This window comes from Eurytemora carolleeae, unplaced genomic scaffold, assembly GCF_000591075.1.
Source record: "Eurytemora carolleeae unplaced genomic scaffold, Eaff_2.0 scaffold1324, whole genome shotgun sequence".
NCBI lineage: Eukaryota > Metazoa > Arthropoda > Copepoda > Calanoida > Temoridae > Eurytemora > Eurytemora carolleeae.
The window spans coordinates 44027-68546 of record NW_019397222.1 but is presented as its reverse complement, the minus strand read 5'-3'; the positions used below and the strand labels follow the sequence as shown (position 1 = coordinate 68546).

Genomic DNA, 24520 nt, shown 5'->3' with positions numbered 1-24520 from the left:
ATCTCACTACCGCCAATACCAGAGTTTGAAAATAAAAGTTGAAATTTTATATTCTCATTTTGGATTTTGAAATCTCACTACCGTCAATACCACAGTTTGAAAATAAAAGTTTGAATTTTTTTTTGGTTTTTTAATTTTGAAATCTCACTACCGTCAATACCACAGTTTGAAAATAAAAGTTTGAATTTTTTTTTGATTTTTAATTTTCAAATCTCACTACCGCCAATACCACAGTTTAAAAATAAAAGTTTAAATTTTATATTTTCACTTTGGATTTTGAAATCTCACTTTTTATTTTTTTCATGAATCTCACTACCTTAGAACTTGACACTTTATACTTTTATTTTATAAAACTGGGGCATTTTATACCTACAGGGGGGGCCGTGGATGAAACATGTTTCTCTTAAATGCCGTTTTAACCTTTAAAATTAGGCATACTATTGGAAAATGTGCTCGCTCCCATTTCCGAAGATATTAATTGCGGTTTCAACCACTAACCGTCGTTTTATTCTTCTATAATGTGTGCCTTGTAAGTACAATGACGTTAAATTTGGTCGTCGTCAAAACTTTTGCCGTTTTAGCCTTCAAAATGTACTCGAAATGTAGTCGGTCGCTTTTCCAAATATTTTCAAAAAAATTAAATCTTCTTTTGTAAATCCTGAAATCATTTAAAATGTGCAATTTATTCTATTCTGGCGTATAAAACGTAAAAATAAAATTATAATTCGATTTTTTTATTTTTGAAGAGGAGACCGAGCACATTTTCGAATATTAGGTCCGCTTTTAAAGGTTAAAACGACATCTAAGAGAAAACGTTTCATCAACGACCTCCCTCCCCCCATTTGTGGACAATGTACCTACTAGAAGCACATTTTAGCACATTTGAACTACAATATATAGGTTGAAAAGCCTAAACACACTTTTTTCAGAGACACCCTGCATATGTTAGCAATAGCTGGCCAAACGGCTCGACCGAATTGGCTGAAAATCATTGTGGACACCTATGAAATCCATCGATTTTTTTTTCAAATTTAATTTTAGTCAAGTGTTTTTAAAATTTCACGGGTACTTCAACTAGTTTTCAATATTCCTATATAGTTATATAATATATATTTTATTGATAATTATTATAATATGTATGATTTCTTTTCCAAACTAGTTGTATGTGGTTTACTGATATATTCAACATTTGTATCAACACCTGAGCAAGCTATTGCTGTCTTCACCAGTAAACGGTTCGAGCCAACCCTTACTCCAAGCCAGGTCAGATACCATGGTTCGAAGATGGGCACGTTCGGCCTTTTCATTTCGTTCATTTATCATTCGTGTTCGTTTTTTTCAAATGTTCAAAAATTGTTTTTTTTTCTCAAAATTTTCGTTCATTTTCCATCTATTTCGTTCGTTTTCTCAGTGAACGACCGTTCAGTAAAAGCATTAAAAAAACGTTGGTTCAATATAATCGTTTGTTCAGGAAAGATAGTTTCGTTTTATCAACAAAAAATATCGTTCTTTCGGCTGGGAATGTAAACGTTCGTTTGTATTTTTTTTCGTTAGTTTTTGAAAAACAATTGTTTCATTATTTGAACGATCCAAGTTGTTCTTCCATCGTTTTTTTTTTGAACGACACCATCATTCATGAAAAATGTCATTCTTTCAATTATAAACGATTCCCATCTCTACCGTGGTCAGCATAAAGATCAATACTAAATCGTTAACTGAAATAATGATATAATACAAAGGCTGACACATATGTCAATACAGTATCCTGCACTGAAATGTTAACTGAAATGATGATATAATACAAAGGCTGACATCCGGTGCGCTTACATCCAGGGTTTAAATTAGACATCCCCTAAGCGATTAACAAACAGACGACCCCAGGCGTGGTTGCACACGTATCGTGAGGGGAAGTACTGATGGGTGTGACTTCCTTGGGGACCAGAACATCCCCAGAAGTGTTTTTTAATAATAATAATATGTCAATACAGTATCCGGTACTGAAATGTTAACTGAAATAATGATATAATACAAAGGCTGACACATATGTCAATACAGTATCCGGTACTGAAATGTTAACTGAAATAATGATATAATACAAAAGCTGACACATATGTCAATACAGTATCCTGTACTGAAATGTTAACTGAAATAATGATATAATACAAAGGCTGACACATATGTCAATGCAGTATCCGGTACTGAAATGTTAACTGAAATAATGATATAATACAAAGGCTGACACATATGTCAATACAGTATCCTGTACTGAAATGCTACATAAGAACGAGTTGTTGGTGTGTTTCTTATTTAATTATCAAGTATTTACTGAAATTTTAGTAACTACACCGTATTGATATATATTTAATATGCCGACCATTTCTTTAATTTAAATTGTTTTTAAGAAAGAGGAATTCTTCAATTATATTAAATTATTTTAAAATTGTAATTCTAATTTTTTGTTTAGATGTATTATCTGAACCATCTGAACAGCTTAGTGAGGTCAACACCACCTGTTCTGAAATCTCCTTTTGTTAGTCTCTCCAATCTAGTGATAGAACCCATACCACTCTTTAACAAGTAAGTATTGAAAGCAAAAAAAAACTAAATCTCAAAAATAGCTGAAAGATTGAACTGTTTGGACGGCGAAACTCTCTTGCTAAGCTTCAGCGATTAAATTTGAAATCTACTTCGTTTACTTTTGAAGGAAGTTTAACGCCTTTAATCGGGGGAAGTTGTCCTTCTTTGGCATAAATGAGGTATTCCTTTAAGGTTCAATCATTAAGTATTAAATGAACCGTTTATGTTCGTTTTAATGAGTTTAAGCTGGATCGCTGATCTACCTGCCGTCGGTTCAAATCTGTAATCACCGATTCAAAGTTTAAGATTTAGGAGCTGATTCAAATCGGTGATTCAGGATTTGAACCGGCGCGGTGGTTGGCAGTTCAGCGACCTCTTCAGTTAATTCAGTTCGGTCTTTGAGCGCTTAAGTTAAGATTTAAAAGTTTCGCCCTCAAGCAGAGGAAACCAGAATTAGCTGGTCTGGATCCGGTTTTGTGGATCAGTTCATCCCCCCTAAAGTTTAACCATTTAAACCAAAGCAGCGTTAAGAATACCTCGTAGAATTAATCAAATAAATATTCTTTGTTTGATATCTTAAAAGGAAGAAAACATTGAAGAGTAAATAACTTACAGCGTTAACACCCACCCCCCCCCCTCCCCTCCATGTAAAGATACATTTTAGAATCAAATGGGCATTTTCATACGTAATTCAATAATTTTTTAAGTTTTATAAATCTGTTGAAATAGTTAGAAGTGGTGCAGTTGGCCGGGGGGTTATGTCACTGATCGCAGAAAAATACATCGAACTCTAAGCAATAAATTATTTTTTTAATGCTTGATTTTCAGGGCTGGTGAGGGCTGTACTCCTTATGTAGAAATATATCAAGATAAAACTAAGGCGTTGAGTACACTGCAGGATTACAGTCGAATGAAAGGGTAAATTATCTTATATGTTTTTATTGTTGTTAAAGAGAAAGTCTACGTTTTTTTTATTTTCTTACGATTAAAGAAGATATCGTCTCATGAAAAAATCTGATCAATTAAATTTTGTTTATTTGACAAATACCTTGTGATAGTTGAAACTTTCGTGTTTTTTTCAGGGACAAATTTTAAATAATGAAGGCGCAATTTTAGATATTGTGATTTTTACTTCGAAAAATTATGCTGGGACCGAATTTAATAAAGAGCTTGTTGGTTACTGCCTACCGTTGGTTCAAATTTGAACAACATATTTAAAGTTAAAGATTCAGGAAGAATTTAAATTGGTGATTTAATTTTGAACCGACTGTATGCAGTTCAGAGACCCCTCAAATTCATTAAATTCGATCCTGTTGGAGTATAAGATAGGTTACATTAATAATTATCTAAACCTCTTTGGTTAGCGTTGCATAAAGTCCGAATTAATGAAAAAAGTGAAGTAATTAAACTAGGTGCGGATAGTGTGGTTAAGATGTTTCAAGAGGTGTAGTTCCACCTATCCATACCTAGTTAAACTACCTATTTATGAATACGACCTGTTAATTTTTACTTTTTTCTAGATATAGCGTGATATCTGGAGATGAGTGTGCTAGTATACCACTCAATATAACAGTGTGTGGAGATGTTACCGTAGCTATCTATCATGCAAGACAGGCTCTCACCAAGACGACCGGAATCAAGATTTGTCAATTCCAGTTTCATACAAACAGTTTAACTCCAGGACGACCGTCTAATGTGTGGAATTTACCACAGCTGGATCAAATAATAGAACCAGTCCGATATGCTGATGACTTTAGGGTAGTACTAAACTGTGATACTAGTGAAGAGTGTTCTGGGAAGAGTTTAACCTGGCCTTCACCTCAGTCGAAGCAGCTGTTGTTTAATTCTGAGCAGGATTACGAGGCGACCAGCAGGCTGGTCAGCTTGCCTCCCAATAAGTTCCTGGATAATAATCCAGGTAGGATCCCTGACTTTGTTATGGAGAGCTTAAATCTTTTTTTGCATTTTGGTTTTCCGTTTAAATGTCAGGTTTTTTCACATATTGATTTTACCATCTTATAAAGCTACAAAACAAATTACAGGTCACATTATCTGGCCTTGATTTCACTACATGGTTTTAACAAACAACAAAATTTAAAACAAAAACTAAATGTTTATTTTAGGATTTGGGAAACCTTTCCCTGAGAGTAGATCTATCCCTGTACACCTGAATTGTACAGCAGCTCCTTCAATTATAGAGAACAAACCTACCCCTGTAAATAATACTGTACCAGCTAACAGTGCTTTCGATCTTTTAGGTATGTACATCGTGTGCAGTGTATACTAGCGTATTACGTACTTAGTATTGCATTAACGAGTCACAACGGTTTATTACCCTTATAAGCTTTTCTTTATCTAAATTAGAAAAATTGAAAAATGTCTCTTCTGCACAAATGACCTGTTCCTTTCTTGCTTCAGAAACAATCAATAAATTATAAGAATTAAACAGTTTTCAAGGATGAAAAACTAGGCTTCCACATCGACCAGATTAAGGTTTTAATGATACTCTTTAAAGTAGAACGTATCTGAAAATTTCAACATAAGTTTCAATCTTCTTTCATAAAAGCAGATTTCTTTTAAGAAAATTTAGGTATTAATCAAGCATATTGTTGAAATATTGGGAATATTTTTTTCCTATCTTTTCAAAATTATTTAATTATTTAATTAGTTAGAATTAGATGAAGCATTCAAGGGTACCGATTATTGATTAGATAGAGGTTTCAAGGTTACCGATTATTGATTAGATAGAGGTTTCAAGGGTACCGATTATTGATTAGATAGAGGTTTCAAGGGTACCGATTATTGATTAGATAGAGGTTTCAATGTTACCGATTATTGAATAGATAAAGGTTTCAAGGTTACTGATTATTGATTGGATAGAGGTTTCAAGGTTACCGATTAATGATTGGATAGAGATTTCAAGGTTACCGATCATTGATTAGATAGAGGTTTCTAGGGTACCGTTGTGAATCGGGTATTGCCATCTTTACATGAAGGTTCAGTTGACCTTACACTTTCTGTCACTTTTAATACATTGTTCTAGGGCTTAATAGTGATCCAGTAGTTCAACAACCTAAGGTATTTTTTTTAATGTCTTTTTGTTTTTCTATTTTAATAATTTGATCTTTGAGATTACACACTACGCAGATATGGAAAGTTTAATAGATTTGTCTAAATTAAATTATCAAAACCCTACGTTGAAAAAAAATATCATTTATAAACTCCATATGAAAGATTTTTCTCACAAAAATATTCCAAAAGCTAAGATTGGCCGAGAAAAAATCTCAAAAGAAACAAAAATTAACTTGCCTCCCACTACCCCTTGGGGGGGGTGAATTCTTAAAAATGGTCTAATTGCTTCAAGCAATCTCTTTAAAGTATGATTTGATTTGATTTGATTTGATTTGATTTGATTTGCACGAATACAAATATTTCCTTATTGTTGAAGGTTAAGATATCGCCCACTGAAGATCTGATTCCGGGGTTCGGAACTCAACCGGAACCAAGTGAATCTTCAGGTATTAGGATAGGGTTAAAGAGGGAAGGGGTAGTTCTGAGCTCAACCGGAACCAAGTAAACTTTCAGGTGTTAGGATTAGATTAAATCCCGAGGGGGGGGGGGGGGTCGATGCTCAACCTTAACTATAAATTTTCGAGTGAATAATCACAAAATATCCCTAGTCTTGGCATTTCCAAGATGTGGTTTGTCTTTTTTTGCTTTCAATATTATAACTGAAGATATGAAGATTTTTTTTCTTTAAGTTTCGAAAATATGTACCACAGCATTTTTGTCTAGTTGGAGGAGTGGAAGGGTTCGATTTTCTGTCAGAACTAAATCAGCCAGCACCCTCTAATCCGCAGGTAATTGGAGGATTTTACAGTGGTCGAAATTTATAAACAGTGAGAAGTAGTTCGAATTTAAAATCTGACGTATTTTTCAATTTTGTTGGTAGATTTTCAAACATAAATCGATATACATTTTTTTGACCAGCCAGAAACCTTTCTTGGGTTCATTCGAGTTTAAACACAAATAATTGGCCCAACTATAGTTATGCCGTTTTGACAAGCAATTAATAATTGGTAGAAAACTGATTTTATCGGCGTTCAATTAAAAAAAAACTATTTTCCGGATCCTGGCTGGAAAAACCTGAATGCAAGACGAATTGAGTACATGAGGGAGCATCAAGCAATCCCTTTAGACTCTTATGATTTGATTTTATTTATCTTCTTTCAGAATTCTTCTGGCTTAGCTGATCTACTAGGGGAGCAATCAAGTGAACTGCATGAAACACCCCTACTAGATATTGGAGCGGCCGAACCTGTAAAACCGGTTCCGAGGGTCACCAGCTCACCTAATTTAGCACACAAAGGTTTTTATGGTTTAAACTTTATAGGTACCGTTCACGATTTTGGACATTTCATATCTGAAAATAGCATTGCAGATTAACGACATAAAATTTAATATAAAATCAAATTTGATTTTGATTTGATAAAAAAAGACATGTTGATTGTTATGTTTTTTTTTCAGGAAATCTGGGAACCAATCAGGACCCTTTCGCGGATTTTAGCACATTGACGTCATCACTATCCAATCAAAATCTGTTGGCCGGCCAGCCGATGGGAGCGTCCGTACCAATGAAGTCTTCCCAGCCAATGGGAGCGTCAAAGCCAATGGGAGGGTCAACACCAATGGGAGCTAATCCGTCTAGTTTTCTTGGATCTATGGCGGCAAAACCCACACCAGCGGCAAAGACTCCAAATAATTTATTAGGAGGTTTGATTGTTTATTAGATTAAAATTATAAAATATTTTTTTTTCTCGTTTAATTTAATAAATTAATCTTTACGTTTCTTCAGATTTCGATCTGTTTGCGGGAACGCCCACTCCCAGCTCTCCTGGGCTAAACAACAACCACGCCCACGGCAGTAGTATGGGCGGGAAGAGCCCCGTGTCCGGAAACCTATTCCCTGGTAGTAACGGTAACCTGTTCCCTGGTAGTAACGGTAACATTTTTCCTGGTCAGAAACCAAGTAGCCCGGGCATGACTGCTGGAGCTTCAGTGCCGGGCATGACCGCTGGAACCCTAGGACCGAAAGTATCTACGCCCATGGGTCCAAACTACAGTAGATCTTTCTTCCAACCCCAGGTAGGAAGAGATGAGACGGATTCAAGGAGATTTTTGGATAGCATAACGCCGTTTTCACAAAGCCCCCCTGTAATCCTTGATTTTTTAAGAAGAAAATTAACATATATATGTTTTTAACAGGAACCATCTTTGGGAGGTGTTAAACCAAGAGTGTCTCAGGGAGCTTTTGATGATTTACTTGGAGGCTTTAATCCTACATCAAGGTATTTTTTCAAGATAATGTTTTATTTATGAGGGCGAGTTCATTTAAGGTTTTAATTATTAAGTAAAAATAAAACTAAAAAACCAGTGTTAAAAGTTAAAAAAAAAACTTTTGTATCAACATTATGCTTCATGCTAGGCAACCTTCAGAGTCCGAATTTAATGAATTGGAGCCGCGTTTCAAATCCTCAAAAAAACCTATATCAATTGAGCGCCGGCTCAAATCTTGAAACATTGAATACGATTTCAAGTGGAACCAAACATATTTGAGCCTCAGGGTACATGGTGTTTATGTTTTTAGGGACAATCAAAACCGTACAATTGGAGAAATGAAGAAGGTTGAAGTAACAAAGACGATGGATCCTGATGATATAAAGATTATGGAATGGAAGGAAGGGAAGGAGAGAAATATTAGAACATTACTCTCTTCACTTCATAAAGTTCTCTGGGAGGGGGCACGGTAAATATATGTTTTATTTAAAGGTTATATGTTTTTATTATTTTGTGCTAATTTTGAAAATAAAGCAGCCAGGAAGCTGTGACCGGATTTAATGAATTGCCAGAAGTCGTTGAAGTAGTTAAACTTTTAACTATTCTAATAACAAAGAGTCGGGTTCTGATTCAGCCAATAGCTTGATGAACCCGATATAAGCGGCGCTCAGATTGGAGGGAGTTGTCAACGAATTTTGCTACTGTCATCTCTCCAGGGTTTTTTTTAAATCTTGATTTTACAAAATTGGGGAATCAGGATTTGAGCAAGTGAGCACATAAGAAGTGTCATCTTTCAAACTCAATAAATTCAGCCTCTGTTCGCACATATATAAAAAACTTTTGACCCTAAGTATTCACTTATGCGCATGCTTTCTCTATGCTCAAGAGTTCAATTTTTATTCTCATCATTTCCTCCCATTTCCTGAATTTTTTCATTAATCCCAAACTCAAATTTGAAATATTTTTGTTGTTTAATAAACCTCAGATAAAAATCTTAAACTTCGTTAATTTAAATAATCTTTCATTTGATTGATAATATTTATGATTATATAAAATAGAGCTTTGCACTTCTAGGAAAGGGCACAAAGTGCCCGAAGGATCAGGGTAAGTTAAATTTTGTTTCTGTTCTAGATGGAATGAGTGCAATATTAGCCAGTTGGTGGGCCCTTCAGATGTTAAGAAAATGTATAGGTAAATAATTAATTTGCTATAAAATGAAACTTTTTTTAAGTTTTGGGGATTATTATTTTATTTGATCATATTATTTTAATCTACTATCCATTTTATCGTTTCCCTTTTTTATTTCCCATCTTGTTTCCATTCATTTTATTTTTGACTATTTGTGTTCCTTCATATCTATTTATCTTCCTCCATTTTGTTTTCCTCCATCTTGTTTTCCTCCATCTTGTTTTCCTTCATCTTGTTTCCCTCCATCTTGTTTTCTTCCATCTTGTTTTCCTTCATTTTGTTTTCCTCCATTTTTTCTCCTCCATCTTGTTTCACTCTATCTTGTTTTCCCTCATCTTGTTTTCTCTCATTTTGTTTTCCTCCATCTTGTTTTCATTCATCTTGTTTTCCTTCTTCTTGTTTTTCTTTATCTTGTTTTCATTCCTTTAGTTTTCATCCATCTTGTTTTCCTTCATTTTGTTTCCCTCCATCTGGTTTTCCTCCATCTTGTTTTCCTCCATCTTGTTTTTCTCCATCTTGATTCTCTCCATATTATTTTCGTCCATCTTGTTTTCCTCCATCTTGTTTTCCTCCATCTTGTTTTCCTCCATCTTGTTTTCCTCCATCTTGTTTTCCTCCATCATCTTGCTTTCCTCCATTTTCCTCCATCTTGTTTTCCTCCATCTTGATATACTCCATCTTGATATCCTCTATCTTGATTTCCTCCATATTGTTTCCCTCCATCTTGATATCCTCTATCTTGTTTTCCTCCATAGTGTATCCCTCAATCTTGATTTCCTCCATAGTGTTTCCCTCCATCTTTATATCCTCCATCTTGTTTCCCTCCATTTTGTTTTTCTCCATCTTGTTTTCCTCCATTTTGTTTTTCTCAATCTTGTTCTCCTTCAACTTGGCTTTCCATCTTGTTTTCTACCGACTGTTTTCCTCATTTTATTTTCTCCATCATGTTAATTTTTTAAAATTAATTTACTTTTTCCTAGTTTTTGTTTTACAGTTGTGTGACTGTGTGCTGTTTAGGAAAGCTTGTTTGACTGTTCATCCTGACAAGTGGATGGATACTGATTATGAGAATATATCTAAGCTGACATTCATGGAGCTCAATGAGGTTTGACGAAAAAATAATTTTATGTCACTCTTTATTCCTGTTGATCTTTTGGTCCTGTCCTTTCATAGTTCTTCTGTCAAATTATAGCAACCTAGAGTAATAAAACCAGAAAACTCTGAAATAGGAAGACGACTCTTAAAATCAAGTTCTGACTTTAATAAGTTCAATAAGCATGAGACACAGCAATTGTGCAGTGGAAACAGACCCACTTCTGATTTTAATAAATTGGGGATTTAGTGTCAAACAAAACTAATTCCTTTGTAACAACGCCAAATACACATAAACCTAAGTACACAATGAAATAAAACCCCGCTTTGTATGAAGGAGCCTAAAGCAATCCCTAAACCTCCTTAACCTAATGATTTGATTTGATTGCTATAATGTTGTCTTCCTATTCCATTGTTTTCTGTTTATCAATGTAGCTTCCGTAATATTTCTATTTCACATCAGCTTAGTTTCTTAGTCGTGCTACCATAGTCACTATGATAACACTATACCAGAGCAGTATAGATAGATAGATACGACCTATAGTAAGCACGGCTAAGAAATTGGGAAAAACACAAGGAGTTGCTGTATTTCAGGGGGGGGGGGCACAATTTATTATTTATAAAGCAATTTTTTGTTCAAGATTCAATTCCTATTTCCCCATCTGAATGTTCGCAAATTCCATTTTATGAATACAAATCTTATTTTAAGGCTTGGTCTGAGTTTGAGAATGATCCTAACCAGCAGAATATGTTCAGATGAAAACCATGAAAATTTTCACACGAACTATTGATCAATTAACTTAATCATATTGTCACTAATAATATCATTGTAATTTCTCTCTTATTATCTTCATTTGACTATAGTTCAGTTATCAAACTATCTAAACTCAATATTCATAATTCACAGCCCTGTAATTTAAAAAATACCCGCGGCAAAACTTTATTTATTTGAACTTTTGAAGCGCGGGATTTCAACCACCAGCTTAATTAAACCATAAGAATGCCACACATTGTACAATGCATGATATCTGGTAAAATGCACTAAATTTAGACAATATTTTTCATACCTGCATAGTAGATTTGAAAACATCATTTATTAATGGGCTTTCTAGCTAAATGTCTAATGTATCAGTGTGAATGAATTTCCGTATGCAACTGTATGCTTTTTGAATTACTTATTCGGAATTCATTGTGTTGTAGCAGAAAAAACATATCAGGCGTTTCCCCCCTTTTAATTCTTCCAAATGTATGCTTTGTAAAAAGATGTGTGAATGATGCCTGAGCTAACCAGTGTTTATTGGTATTTAGCACAACTTCACTATTCAGAAATATTTAAGTTTGATTTTGAGATTTCAATTGCTTTCCTAGTTTTTTAAATTCTTTCAAAGGAATTAAGTTTTTGCGACAAACTTAAATTTTACTAATATTCTTGTCTTCGCACCCTTTTGGTGTACATCTTTGATATTTATTTTTTCTTACACGTTTGAAATAATTAAGGTCTACGAAATTGGGTTACAAAAGTAGGGATTAGAGTTTGTGGCAACGACTCAATTCCTTTATACATCAATTTAATATTTTCCTGCACTGACTTCAAGTGTAATATTCTGTATTTACATTGTACATTGTGCACTGTAACTTGTTAATTGTACAGTGTACACTGAGCACTGTAACTTGTTAATTGTACACTGTGCACTGTAATATTGTTAATTGTACACTGTAAATTGTGCGATGTATTGTACTCTGTACACGTAAATTGTTCACTGTACACTTAATCACAGTACTATATACTGTTGTCAGATTTTATTTTTCAACCATTTAAATATGTGATCATCTTAAATACTGATATTAATAGTTTGATAAAATTGGGGGTAGGGGATTAAGATTATGTTTCTATGTAATTTATTTTCAGTGCATTTTGTAAAATATGACGTCATTCCAGATTTATAGCCCAATTTATCAAAAATGCCGATTAAACACAGAAAGATAATGCTTCTGGGATGCAGGTTAGGATTAATAATTTAATTTCTCATTTAATTTTTTTTTGATGATTCTTGTTAAGGAGATTCAATCTTCTTTAAAATAAACATAAGCACATCAAGAAAATCTATTAGCTCAAAGAATTGTTCCTTTGGTTCAGAAAGATCCAGTATTTTCTGTCCCAAACAGTAAAAAACAAGTTTCTTTTAAATTTTATTAGATTGTGTGATTATATAATTAATGATTATTTTAAATATTTGATGAGAAGTCCAAATCTATACTGAATCAAAATTTTAAATTTTAAATTTTAGACTCGAGGTTTAACACTGTTATAGAAAGAATTGGACCAATCTGGTCCTCACGGAATTAATTGATTCTTGATTCTAGTATTTTGTTATAAAATACATCTACAAATAGGTGAACAGTTCCTCTCAATTTTTATACTTTTTTTCTTTGTATTTAAGATCGGTTGGTAAGTCCTCTTTGACGATACAATACGTGCAGGTAAATAATAATGCATTACTTCCCTGAAAATTAATTTTTGTCCCGGGTGTTCACTTTTTTCCCCGCCAAGATTCCTAGCTTTAATGTTCCCAGGGATGAACAGAACAACCGAGAAAATTTAAAAATTAGAGAATTTTTGGTTCTTAAAGGAACTGTAAAGGAAAAATGAAAGGGGGTATAGACTGAAAGCTAATCACTTAAGCTCTTGATCGCGACCCATGAAAGTTTTTTCTGATGTTCCTGTCTCGAGAAATTGATTTAAAATCACGTGACCAGAACTATCACCAATGGCAGAGCAGCAAACTGATCACGTGTCTCTGCCTGTATCACGTGACCACTTTACTGCACTGCCATTGGTGGAACTTCTGATCAAGGAATACGGAAGTATAAATAATATTTTAATAAATCTATTAAAAATAGAAATAACAAATATAAAATTAGAATTGGAGTAGACCTAAGTTACAATTAGCTTTCTCTGGGATATCATAGTTTTCAGATTGCTTGCATATTTGCTGAATTTGATCTATTTAAACCCTCTACTTTTATACAAAATTGTATATATTTTAATTTTCGTATAAATTTGACACAGTTGTATATCAATTTCTCCAGACAGGAACATCAGATAAAACTTTCATGGGTCGCGATCGAGAGCTAAAGTGATTAGCTTTCATTTTTCCTTTACAGTCCCTCTTGACATATGGCATAAAACTGCCGATATACCTCGACCTTAAATAAGACTAACTGCAACAAAGTAAATACTATCTTTATGTTAAGCAGTCAATTTTTTTTATTCCATCAAAAATTGCTGTTAGGACTTTTTATACCCTCTCGAAATTAATAACCCAACAAAAAGTATAAAATAGCAGGCACAAAAAGTTTACATATAGATAAAAATGGGTTCGAAAGTTAAGACATACTAGTATCTCTAATTTACCATGACATGGTTAAGGGTTTAGTTGTAAAATTTTGAGATTAAATTATAATCTTTACAACTCCCTCAAAGCCCCCTTCCCCCACATGGCAAGTGTTCAATGAAGTATTAATTACAGTCTCTTTAATGTTGTAGGGCCAGTTTGTTGACTCCTACGATCCTACAATAGAGAACACATACAACAAGACAGTCAAAATTAATAACCAGGCAGAGAAACCTTTTAAGAGTTTTTTTTTATAACTTTAATTATTTTTATAATAACTATGCACTACTATTTTTTAGCGATTTAAAAAACGAAACGTCCATTGAAATACTTATCTTAAAGTACACCACTGTTTGACGATTGACGGCCGACGGGTTTGGTCTAAAATTAACAATTTAAAAACGAAAAGTCCAAGGAAATGCTTATCTAAAAATTGTAAGACGGGTTGGTCTGGTTAGGATTTTGAACTCCAGGTGGTGGATACGGCAGGACAAGACGAGTACTCTCTCTTCCCTGCTCAGTATGCTGTAGATGTTCACGGGTAAATATTCTCACTAGCCTTATTCGTAAAAGTTTTGTCTGTCTCATGGCTTTTGCTTGGTTGAAAAGAAAAATTAAAAAAGTATCTTTCGAAATTATTCTTTGATTTATTGTTTGAACTAATTTGGGATTTGATTTTCTGTTTCATAGAATACTTGACTTTTAGAGGGCTTGACGCCTATCTTCTATTTCAATTGTGAACATTTTCTATTTGTATACATTGTACAATAAAAACATAAAAAACTTGGCGGATTTTTTAAAAAAACTTACGTGGATTTTAAAATTTAATTAATTTTGTGGGGGGCAAGTTTTTGAATATTTGATCATCTATAAACCTGGGGTCACGCAAGGTCACACACAAAATTTGGGCCCGATTGGTTCATCTGTTTTGAAGTTTGTTGGATACAAACGGACAGACTGACAATGAAAGTATTAGACTGTGTTCTTTCATCATTGAGTGATTTTTAAAGCTATTGATTGTCTCATTGAGTTATTGTGTGTTTGCTCGATCGGTTGATCAATTCTTTGATGTATTGCTTATTTGTATTAAATGTTTGATTAATTGATTGTTGTGTTTTAATGATTGATTGATTGATTAACCTTGTTTACCCGAAGGTATGTTTTGGTTTACTCTATCGATAGTTCTAAAAGTTTTGAAATTGTGAGGACTATTTACGAAAAGGTAAAATTTCAACGAAAACCAGGGGCGTACACAGCAATTTTTCCGGGAGGGTTTTAATGTTCAGAGGGAGGACTTAGCCCCCCCCCCCCCCCCTCCTCCTCCTGTTCACGCACAAGAGAAAAGCCAAATCTCATTTCATTATTTAAAGTTTAATAATAAGTTGATTCATTCATTACTCACTTAAAGGCGAATCAATTAATTTCTAGAAATACAAAACACTCACCCTTTGTAATATTTAAAATTTTTCGTTATTTTATGATAACAGAGTTGATTAGCTTTAGATTCTAAATTTTTCATAACAGATATTTTAAAATAAATAATTGAATAAATAAATAAATAAAAAACACCAGAGTTGGGTCACAGTTGAATTTTATCAAGAGTGACTTGAGGCCTGGGGTCTTTATAATTTTATGTCTGATCCCAAATGGGATCGTGGTTGAAAGTACATTTAGGGGCATGAAAATTCCCTTTCTATGTCTTTGTGAAGTTTTGCAAGTTTATTGAGTTCGTGTACTATATTTCAGAAATGTGTACTGCATTTGGGGTGTTAAAGGACGTAAATATCAGTAATCAATATAAGAGATAAATTATGATGTAATAAACACTTCCTTGCATAAGAAATTCTGCAGTATGGAACTTGACATCAATTATTTACAATAGCAACATGGTTAACTTCGGCTCCTAATCATCTATCAACATTTGGGATCGTATTGGATGGAATTATACGAACCCCTGCTCGAGGCCCCTTTAACTGAATAAGCACGTGTTTAGATAATGGATATGATTGGAAACCCCAATGTTCCAGTGGTAGTTGTAGGAAACAAATCAGATCTGCAGGAAAGATTTTATTGTTTTATAGCTTTTACCACCTCAGTTCTCTAAAATAAGCTAATCTACGGATCCGGATCAACGCATCAAAAAAAATCGACTAGATAATTTTTTTTCAAATTTTCTATTTCATTAATGAAATTTAAGTGTTCAAGATTATTTTATTTATTCAATATATTCCACTTGTAAAAGCCCCGAACTAAAAGTTTATAACTTTAACTTTTTGGTTTAAAAACACAATCTTATGTGTCTATACTACTGAGAATTAATCAAAACCTTTTTCAACGCTCTTAAAATGAATGGGTGAATGATTCCAAGACCTTTTAGAATCGTCCGTATTTTTTTCTTTGACAAATCACTTAAACATTTGAATCGTCTGTATTTTTTTTTTCTATGACAATTCACTTAAACATTTGTTGGGAATTCAGTAATGTCCTTAAAACACTCTAATGATAGTAAAACTATGAATGATATTTTCAATTAAAAAAAATCTTTAATTAAGCAGGCTGAGAGAGAAGTTTCACGAGAAGAGGAATAAACATGTTTTCAAATATAAATATTCTTTCATATTTTTAATAAAAAAAATTTGGTGTAATTGAGAAAATAATTGAAATCCATAAAATTTTGCGACGCTATTGCGTTGATTTTGTGCTTAAAGCGACTATAAGCCTAATCTCAAGTGACCCTCCATGCAAAGATGGCAATGGCCAATTTACCCTTTAAACCTTAATCTTATCCATAAAAATGTCAAAGAACCGTCGTTTTTTTTAGTTTCTCCATTGCTTACAAACGAGTCACTTTCACAGAGAACCCGAAAAGAAAATAAATAGTTTAAAGGAACAAAAGCATTGATTTCTAAATCAAACGAAAGCTTTTAAGGGTACCGTTGTAAACCAGGCAATGCCATTTTTGCATGGAAGGTCACTTAAAACTCCCATTTAGAGTTATATGATGAAACCCATATTTAAAGGGATATCATTTACTATTGTCATAGTTATTGTTTCTGTTTTGTTTTTGTTCTTGTTATTGATATTGTTTTTGTTATTATTAACAAAATGCATCCGATGAAATAGTGAATGGCACTTGATGCCACCTAAATGTAGCCATGGACAACGCCGACTGTGAAGCCTAGGGAGAAGACTTACAATAGGAAATCTGCCTGAGACATTAAAATTCTAAACATGAATATGTTGTGATTAGGGAGAAGGACTAGCTAAAGATGTTAACGCTGTGTTCCTCGAGACATCTGCTAAAGATAATCTCTGTGTTAATGATCTATTCCAGGTTAATTATACATTTATCAATCAATTGATCCATTTATCAATTAATTAATCAATTTATCAATTAATTAATCCATTTATCAATCAGTTAATCCATTTATTAATCAATTAGTCCATTAATCAACAAGTTAATACATTTATCAACCAGTTAATCCATTTATTAATCAGTTAATCCATTTATAAATCAATTAATCCATTTATCAATTAATTAATCCAGTTACCAATCTTTTAATCTATCTATCAATCAGTAAATCCATTTATCATTTTATTTGTTCATGTACCAATCAACTAATCCATTTATCAATCAATTAATTCACTTATCAATTAGGTAAGCCAGTTATCAATCAAGCAATCCATTAATTAATCAATTAATCCATTTATCAATCAATTAATACAATTATTAATCATCTAATCTATTTAGCAATTAACTAATCTATTTATCAAAAAATTAATCCATTTATTAATCAATTAACCCATTTATTAATCAGTTAATCGATTTATCAATCAATTAATACATTTATTAATCAATCAATTAATAAATTCTTCCATTTATTAATTAATCAATCCATTTAATAATCTATTAATCCATTTATAAATCAGGAAATCCATTTATAAATCAGGAAATCCATTTATAAATTTATTTGTTCATTTATCAATCAACTATTCCATTTATCTTTTAAGTTTTAATTAAGCCACTTCTCAATCAGATAATTCGAGTTATCAATCAATCAATCAATCAATTAATTAATTCATTAATCCATTTTTGAATTAATCCATTTTATGAATCAATTAATACAATTATTAATCGACTAATCCATTTAGTAATCAATTAATGCATTAATCAATCAATTAATCCATTTATCAATTGATTTATTCATGTATTAATCAATTAATGCATTTATCAATTAAGTACTACAATTATCAACTATTCCATTAATCAATTCGGCATATCAAGAAAAGACAACAAAAGATCGAGATCTTCATATCCACCAAAAAAAAGTTCCCAGCTCTGTTTTCAGTTTTTAATTTTTGATCCTGTTTGTTTAGAAGATTGTAGTTCAGATTGAGAGATCAGCAGGAGATGGAGTTGATGGGGGTGCAGACAAAAAATGTATCATTTCTTAAACAAAGACAATGGGATGAACAAATCTATTAAATGGATTGAATCATTAAGCGGGCTGGATATTGCTCCGAGACCAGTTTATCTAATGGGTCATCTCTGCTTTCACCAAATCACTCATTCTAAACATTAATAGTTAACATTACTTTATGTTCCGATAGTGCAAATGTTTACCTATATCGTTTGGATTCCATATACTCAATGGATATTGCTAAACCACTAGTTTAAGACCTCTAAATGAGTAATATTCAAAATTTAAAAAACTTGTCTTATATCTGCCTAACCGACCTCTATTGACATTAAAGTGCACTTCTAGCATATAAATGATGCACACTTGAAAAGGAAAAATCACATTTTTTAGTTATCGGTAAATATTTGTATTCACCAAAGCATATAATTTCAACCAAACTTAATTTGTATTTGGATAGATCTAAGCTCAATTTTTGTTCTTGAGTCCAAACTATTTTCAAGAAGTTCTGAAATGTTCCAAATTTTAGATTATTATAGATTTTATTTTTTGTAAAAAGCAATTATTTCATATTTGATTAAAAACAGCATTATTTATGAGCACATTTAGAATAACACCATATCCAACAAAAGAACTGTTGGGTTTAAGAATTTAGTAATTTCCTGACGAAATTATGATTAGGTTTAATAATTTCTTGACGAAATTCTTAGCTAAAAGTACAAAAATATGTTAACTTTTACTTTGCAGAGGTAAATATTATCGCCTCCCCCAACTTAAAAACTAGTTTTAAAGGGACTGTAAGCGCAATTTCTGGTGACCCTTCATGTAATGATGGCAATGTGAAAGATAGTGTCTTCTTAGGTTCTTAAGTGTTTAAATCTGATTTATCACATTGTAGAAATGGGCAAGTTAAGTAACCAGTGGCCGAATTTAAAGAATTTAAGCGGCGGTTTAAATTTAAGCCGCAGTTTAAATATGGTTGGTTCCACTTAAAATTGTATCAAATGTTTCAAGATTTAAGCCGGCGCTTAATTTAAACCGGGTTTTGGCGGATTTAAACTGCGGCTCAAATTCTTTAAATTCCATCTCTAGATTTGAAAATAATCAGTTTTCACAATATTAAAACATAGATATCTAATTCATACATGGTCAATGATCATGCAAAGGGTACCGTTGTAAATCGAGCATTGCCATTTTTGCATAAAGTGGCACTTGAAATTGCATTCTAAGTCCCTTAAAGACAACAAAATGCAGATAATACTATATTGTGTTCTCAATATAACGATTAAAAATTTTGTTATGAAGGATTATTTGAAGAAAAAAAAATAAATCCCAATTTTTTTTCAGCGTAATGAATGATTAAAGGAATATATTTTTAGATCATATTTTGAAACAATTGTTTTGCTATTTTTCTTAAATTAAATAATCTAAGAACTAGGTCTGAATTATGATTGCCTGTATATTTTTCTTAATCGCCGATATTAAAAAATACCAAAACTATTATTAGAAAAAAAAAATTTTAGTAGTTGAAGTTATTTTTTGTTATTTTTCCTCTGTTGTGTACAATACAATATGGACGCACATGTAATTCATCATTTTGTTAACTGTACTTCAAAACATGAAAGCACCATAAAATTAGTAGTTAATGGTTCAGTATTAGTTCATTGTAAATAAGTTATTACTGGAAGTGTTCAAGTATGCTCCTTATGTAAAATATTTTTTCTCCTTGTTTCAGAATAAAAATGGCACAGCAGGGTTATGTTGACAACTCTAGTTTTCAGGAAACAGAAAAAATAACAAATTTTTTCATTTCATGCTTAACCCGCCTTTTTTAATTATCTTTAAAATCGCAAAAATATCTCCTAATTATAGAAACATTCAAGATTAAAGCACTTTTTAATTTGGATTCTTCCCGTATTGAAAATATACTCATGATCTTTGGTGTTAAGATCAAAAGGAAGTATATTTTACATCAGATTTTTTTGCTTTTGACTGCATTTACCTAACTTTATTTTAAAGTAGTTAACAGTTAAACTATTCTTCAGATGACTTAAATTTCTATCTATGGCCGTAGTTTTGAGCTACCAGTTTGCAGTCCAAAACTCATTATATTTATTATTTTTTTCTTGAGGACTTCGGATTCGATGAGAACAGCTCTAGAATCAAACATCCTGTTGTCACATTTTTCCATCTTATCTTCAAATCTCTGGCACTAATCGGTAATAAATTTTAAAAAATTGTTTTGGTGTGATACAATCGAATACCAGTGACTTCTGTGGATTTCAAGGTTTTTTAGGCCCCAATGGATGCTGAGCCCCCCTCCCCCCTTGCAAAGAAATAAAATGAAAGCCCAACCCTGGAAAAATTCCTAAATACGCCTCTGATGTCGAGTTACACTAAAGAGAGGGATTATATATTTAAAATGATTGAATTGTTGATTAATCGGATGATTTATTGATGAATAATGAATAAACCAGGTGAAATGATTGGTAACTTTTTCCAGTGTTTCTTCTCTGCAGGCTGTTCAATAATTTTTTTATTGGGAACTTCGTGTTTATTACCCTTCTCCTCTCCCTGTTTTTGAATGGTTGATTAATTGATTGTCTGGTTTATTGGCTGATTCATGGATACATATTTATAGTGTATCTACTTTGCAGCCTGTTCAACGATAATGTTATCGGGAACTTCGTGTTCGTTACCCGTCTACTGTCCTTTTACATCTGAATGGATTGATTGGTTGATTGATTAAGTAAATGATTGAGTGATTGATTGATCGATTTATTTATTGAGTAAGTGATAGATTGATTGATTGATTGATTGATTGATTGGCTGATTGTTACATATTTCTAGTATACCTGCTCTGCAGCCTGTTCAACGATAGTTTTATCGGAAACTTCGTGTTCGTGACCCTTCTCCTCTCCTTAGACTTCTGGACCACCAAGAACATAACCGGAAGGATCATGGTCGGACTCAGGTAACCCGACCTTTGAAGTTGAAGTACCAAGCTGACCGGGCAACTAGAGCTGACCCGGTACGCTAACATCCAGGGTTCAATAATAGAACATGCTCTAGGCGGTTTACAAACAGACGACCCCAGGCGTGATTGTACACGTATCGTGAGGGGAAGTACTGATGGGTGTGGCTTCATACGGGGAATAAAATCCCCCAGAAGTTTTGTTTAATAATAATAAAAGTGTTTTAATGACGAGATATATTTTCGATATTTCCAAGATGGTGGAATTACATCAATGATGATGGTGTATCTGTCTGGAAGTTTGAAGCTAGAAATGGAGAATCCGCCAAGAATCTGTCAACCACAGAAATCAGGTTTCAGTTGTTATTTTGGCAATAGTTCTGAGTTGGGAACTTTTGTCTTGTTCACTCATAATTCTAATCACTTGTTCATGATATCCACTAAAGGCACTTTTAATTTGAGGATCAATGCTTAATCTCTTCATTTCAGCTATTCCTTTTGGGATCAATTGCCCTCCGGGATATCGAAAGAGATTAATGTAATCTGCAGATTAACAAAAGATCGATATCGAGCATTGATCTTGATATCCACAGTACAAGAGTTCCCAACACAGGCTTAGTAGTTTACTTTAATGTGCTGCAGTTGCTTGATGCACTTTGATTCTCGTTCCGAATGTTGTTTCGCAGATTTTTTACTTTAAATTGGTTTATTTTCAACAGAAAATAAATATTGATTTCAGAATATTCTGGACTGGTTTGATTGTTGCTCCTGGTCTCTGGGTTCTATTCTTTCTAACAGCTCTCTTCAGTTTCAAGTTCTCCTGGCTAATCCTGGTTGTTATAGGTATACTTACACTACACACAGATACAAGTTATTGACAGGTTGAACTAGGAGTTACATGCAGGAATATATATTTGTAACAATCTCTCACTACCCCTCATAATTAATGGGCAATAATAAAACAGGAATTTAAACGGCGTTTTTTATTATTAAATCATGCAACTCAAATTAGATTTTTTTGTCTTTAAACAAACTGTAAGTGTAATTTCAATTTACCTTTCATTTAGAGAGGAGCAACGTTACTATTGTGAATCGGACATTGCGCTCTTTACAGTCCCTTTAAATCATATCGTCCAATAAATGAAATATACACTTGGAATTCCTCATATGTTGTGGACCACTGTAGCCGCGCTCAGACTTTAATTAATATCAACTTGATCAAATATTTTTCAGGTTTGACCTTGAGTACCTCTAATCTTCTTGGGTATCTAAGGTATACATATATACCTTATGGAAAGATAGGGAAAACATATATATATACCCCCTGTAAATATATATTTCCCCCTATGTCAGGTGTAAGATTGGGAAACCACATATATACCCCCCTGCAAGTATATATTTCCCCCTATGTCGGGTGTAAGATATGGGGAAATCATATATACCCCCTGCAAGTATATATATTTCCCCCTATGTCAAGTGTAAGATGGGGAAATCATATATATACCCCCCTGCAAGTATATATTTCCCCCTATGTCAGGTGTAAGATGGTGAAACCACATATATCTCTGTAAACATATATTTCACCCTATGTCAGGTGTAAGTTGGGGAAACCACATATATCTCTATAAATGTATATTTCCCTCTATGTTAGGTGTCAGATGGGGAAATCATATATACCCCCTTGTTAATATATATTTCCTCCAATGTTAGGTGTAAGATGGGGAAATCTGATGATTCTGTGACCAATGTAATGAGTGGAATGGCAAACCAGTACATGCAGGTCAATCTTATTTTTTAATGATGCAACAATGAAGATTATAAATAAAGAATAAAGGTTATAAATAAAGAATAAAGGTTATAAATAAAGAATAAAGGTTATAAATAAAGAAAAAAGATTATAAATAAAGAATAAAGATTATAAATAAGGAGTAAAGATTATAAATAAAGAAAAAAGATTCTAAATTTACAATAAAGATTATAAATTAAGAACAAAGATTGTAAATTTATAATAAAGATTGTAAATTAAGAACAAAGATTGTAAATTTACAATAAAGATTATAAATTAAGAACAAAGATTGTAAATTTACAATAAAGATTATAAATCAAGAATAAAGGTTATAAATTAGGAATAAAGATTTTAAATAAATGATAAAGATTATAAATTAAATAAAGATCATTAATAAAGTTGTAAAAACTATCAGGACAGAAGGTTGATCTATTAAGTTATGAAAAAATGTCAATGAAAGGTCGAAAAAATCACCCAAAATGTTAGATAAACTACAATTCTTGTTTTTTAAGTTTTCACGAACAAAAAAGCATAACGATTTTAATGTTAATAAGCAATATGACAGATTTGTGGTCAATAGAGTCCTTTTTTCAAATAAAAGAAATTGAGTCTTGGCCACAAATTCTGATTTTCTGATCCCTATAACTTTGTAACCAGATATTGTAGACCTTAGATATTTCAAACTATAAATTCTGGTAGCTCAAATAATCTAAGATTGAAATATCAAAGGTTTACACCTTCAGGTTTCACAGATATAAGGATTAGAAAAATTATGTTTTTGGCAATGGCTCAATTTCTTTTATGTTCAACATTTTTGTTTTGTGTTTAGAAACGGATGATGCAGAACTTGATGGGCGTATTTAAACCCACCCCTCCACCTACTGCACAGACAAATCTGACAGTTTAGAAAATATTTAGAAACATCCATGGAACATTCCCCTATCCTACCAACAATAATCAACCTGGTTGCTTAAACATATGTAGCTACAAATACTAAAATATTACTTTATCATTGACCTCCTCTGACCCCACTTCCTTCAAAAGAAATCCCCCCTACCCTTCCTTCAAAAGAACTTAAAAAAATTAGGGAGACGACTGTTAGACTTAAAAACTTTTTATTCAAATTGTCCATTAAACATGGAAATTGTGCAGTGTAAACTGAACACAGATCCATTTTCTGATTGTTAAAATGTCGTTTTTTTATTCCATAGTTTTATAGGTCTCACTGTATATTTCTGTAGTTTGTTGCTAAAGTGTTAATAGTGTCCTTATCCCTGTTTTTATTTTGAAATGCTATCTGTGATTTTTAAATTTATACTTGGTTTGATGAAGATATATATTATTCTGAGATAAGGGAAATGGATTATATATAGATATATAGAGATTTCTAGCATAATAATATTGCCCCCTCCCCACCCCCTCCTTCTTCTCTCAGGAAAATATAAATCTTCTTTTTTGTTTTTGTTGTGATCTTATATTTATTTAACGATTTTATTTTTGAGTTTCCCCCAGCATAATCAATATTTGTGTATTAAAGAAATTTTAAAGTGCCTCCCTCACATGACTTGTTTCTAATTTACAAATTTTGAATCCAAAAAAAAATTGTGAAATATCCACGGTGTCATTTTCTTCTTTTGTTTTTGGAATCAATGTCATAAGAACCAACTGAAATGGACTTTTATTTACTGATGTTATTTTTATCATCATTTGTGTAATTTGCACATTTTTGTAAACTATTAATGGAAGTGTCTAC

At 32.6% G+C, this 24520-nt stretch overlaps 2 protein-coding genes across 4 annotated transcripts in view; both read left to right on the top strand.

Annotated features, from left to right (window-relative positions):
* The window catches only part of LOC111712842 (cyclin-G-associated kinase), a 24964-nt gene extending 13983 nt beyond the window's left edge, over positions 1–10981 (top strand). The window contains exons 18-33 of the mRNA XM_023487583.1: positions 1160–1263; positions 2465–2577; positions 3406–3495; positions 4098–4495; positions 4701–4835; positions 5621–5655; positions 6026–6095; positions 6373–6437; positions 6811–6946; positions 7105–7350; positions 7433–7722; positions 7843–7925; positions 8225–8383; positions 9046–9105; positions 10120–10207; positions 10904–10981. Of these exons, the coding sequence (XP_023343351.1) occupies positions 1160–1263; positions 2465–2577; positions 3406–3495; positions 4098–4495; positions 4701–4835; positions 5621–5655; positions 6026–6095; positions 6373–6437; positions 6811–6946; positions 7105–7350; positions 7433–7722; positions 7843–7925; positions 8225–8383; positions 9046–9105; positions 10120–10207; positions 10904–10954 (2123 nt within the window). The 3' untranslated portion in view covers positions 10955–10981. The remainder of the gene's footprint in view (positions 1–1159; positions 1264–2464; positions 2578–3405; positions 3496–4097; positions 4496–4700; positions 4836–5620; positions 5656–6025; positions 6096–6372; positions 6438–6810; positions 6947–7104; positions 7351–7432; positions 7723–7842; positions 7926–8224; positions 8384–9045; positions 9106–10119; positions 10208–10903) is intronic.
* LOC111712844 (GTP-binding protein Rheb) overlaps positions 1–24520 on the top strand; it is a 25243-nt gene extending 723 nt beyond the window's left edge. Inside the window, exons 2-11 of one of the 3 annotated variants that reach the window (XM_023487587.1) lie at positions 1207–1210; positions 12132–12197; positions 12636–12675; positions 13742–13813; positions 14048–14130; positions 14745–14811; positions 15583–15648; positions 16145–16171; positions 16840–16923; positions 17967–18942. In XM_023487587.1, coding sequence (XP_023343355.1) covers positions 12157–12197; positions 12636–12675; positions 13742–13813; positions 14048–14130; positions 14745–14811; positions 15583–15648; positions 16145–16171; positions 16840–16923; positions 17967–18044 — 558 coding nt within the window. In that variant the 5' untranslated portion in view covers positions 1207–1210; positions 12132–12156 and the 3' untranslated portion in view covers positions 18045–18942. Of the gene's footprint in view, positions 1–1206; positions 1211–12131; positions 12198–12635; positions 12676–13741; positions 13814–14047; positions 14131–14744; positions 14812–15582; positions 15649–16144; positions 16172–16839; positions 16924–17966; positions 18943–19740; positions 19789–20138; positions 20227–20857; positions 20982–21238; positions 21335–21720; positions 21825–22214; positions 22255–22518; positions 22568–22691; positions 22762–23596 lie in introns of those variants that run through there. The other 2 variants (XM_023487586.1, XM_023487588.1) reach the window with 2 other exon arrangements.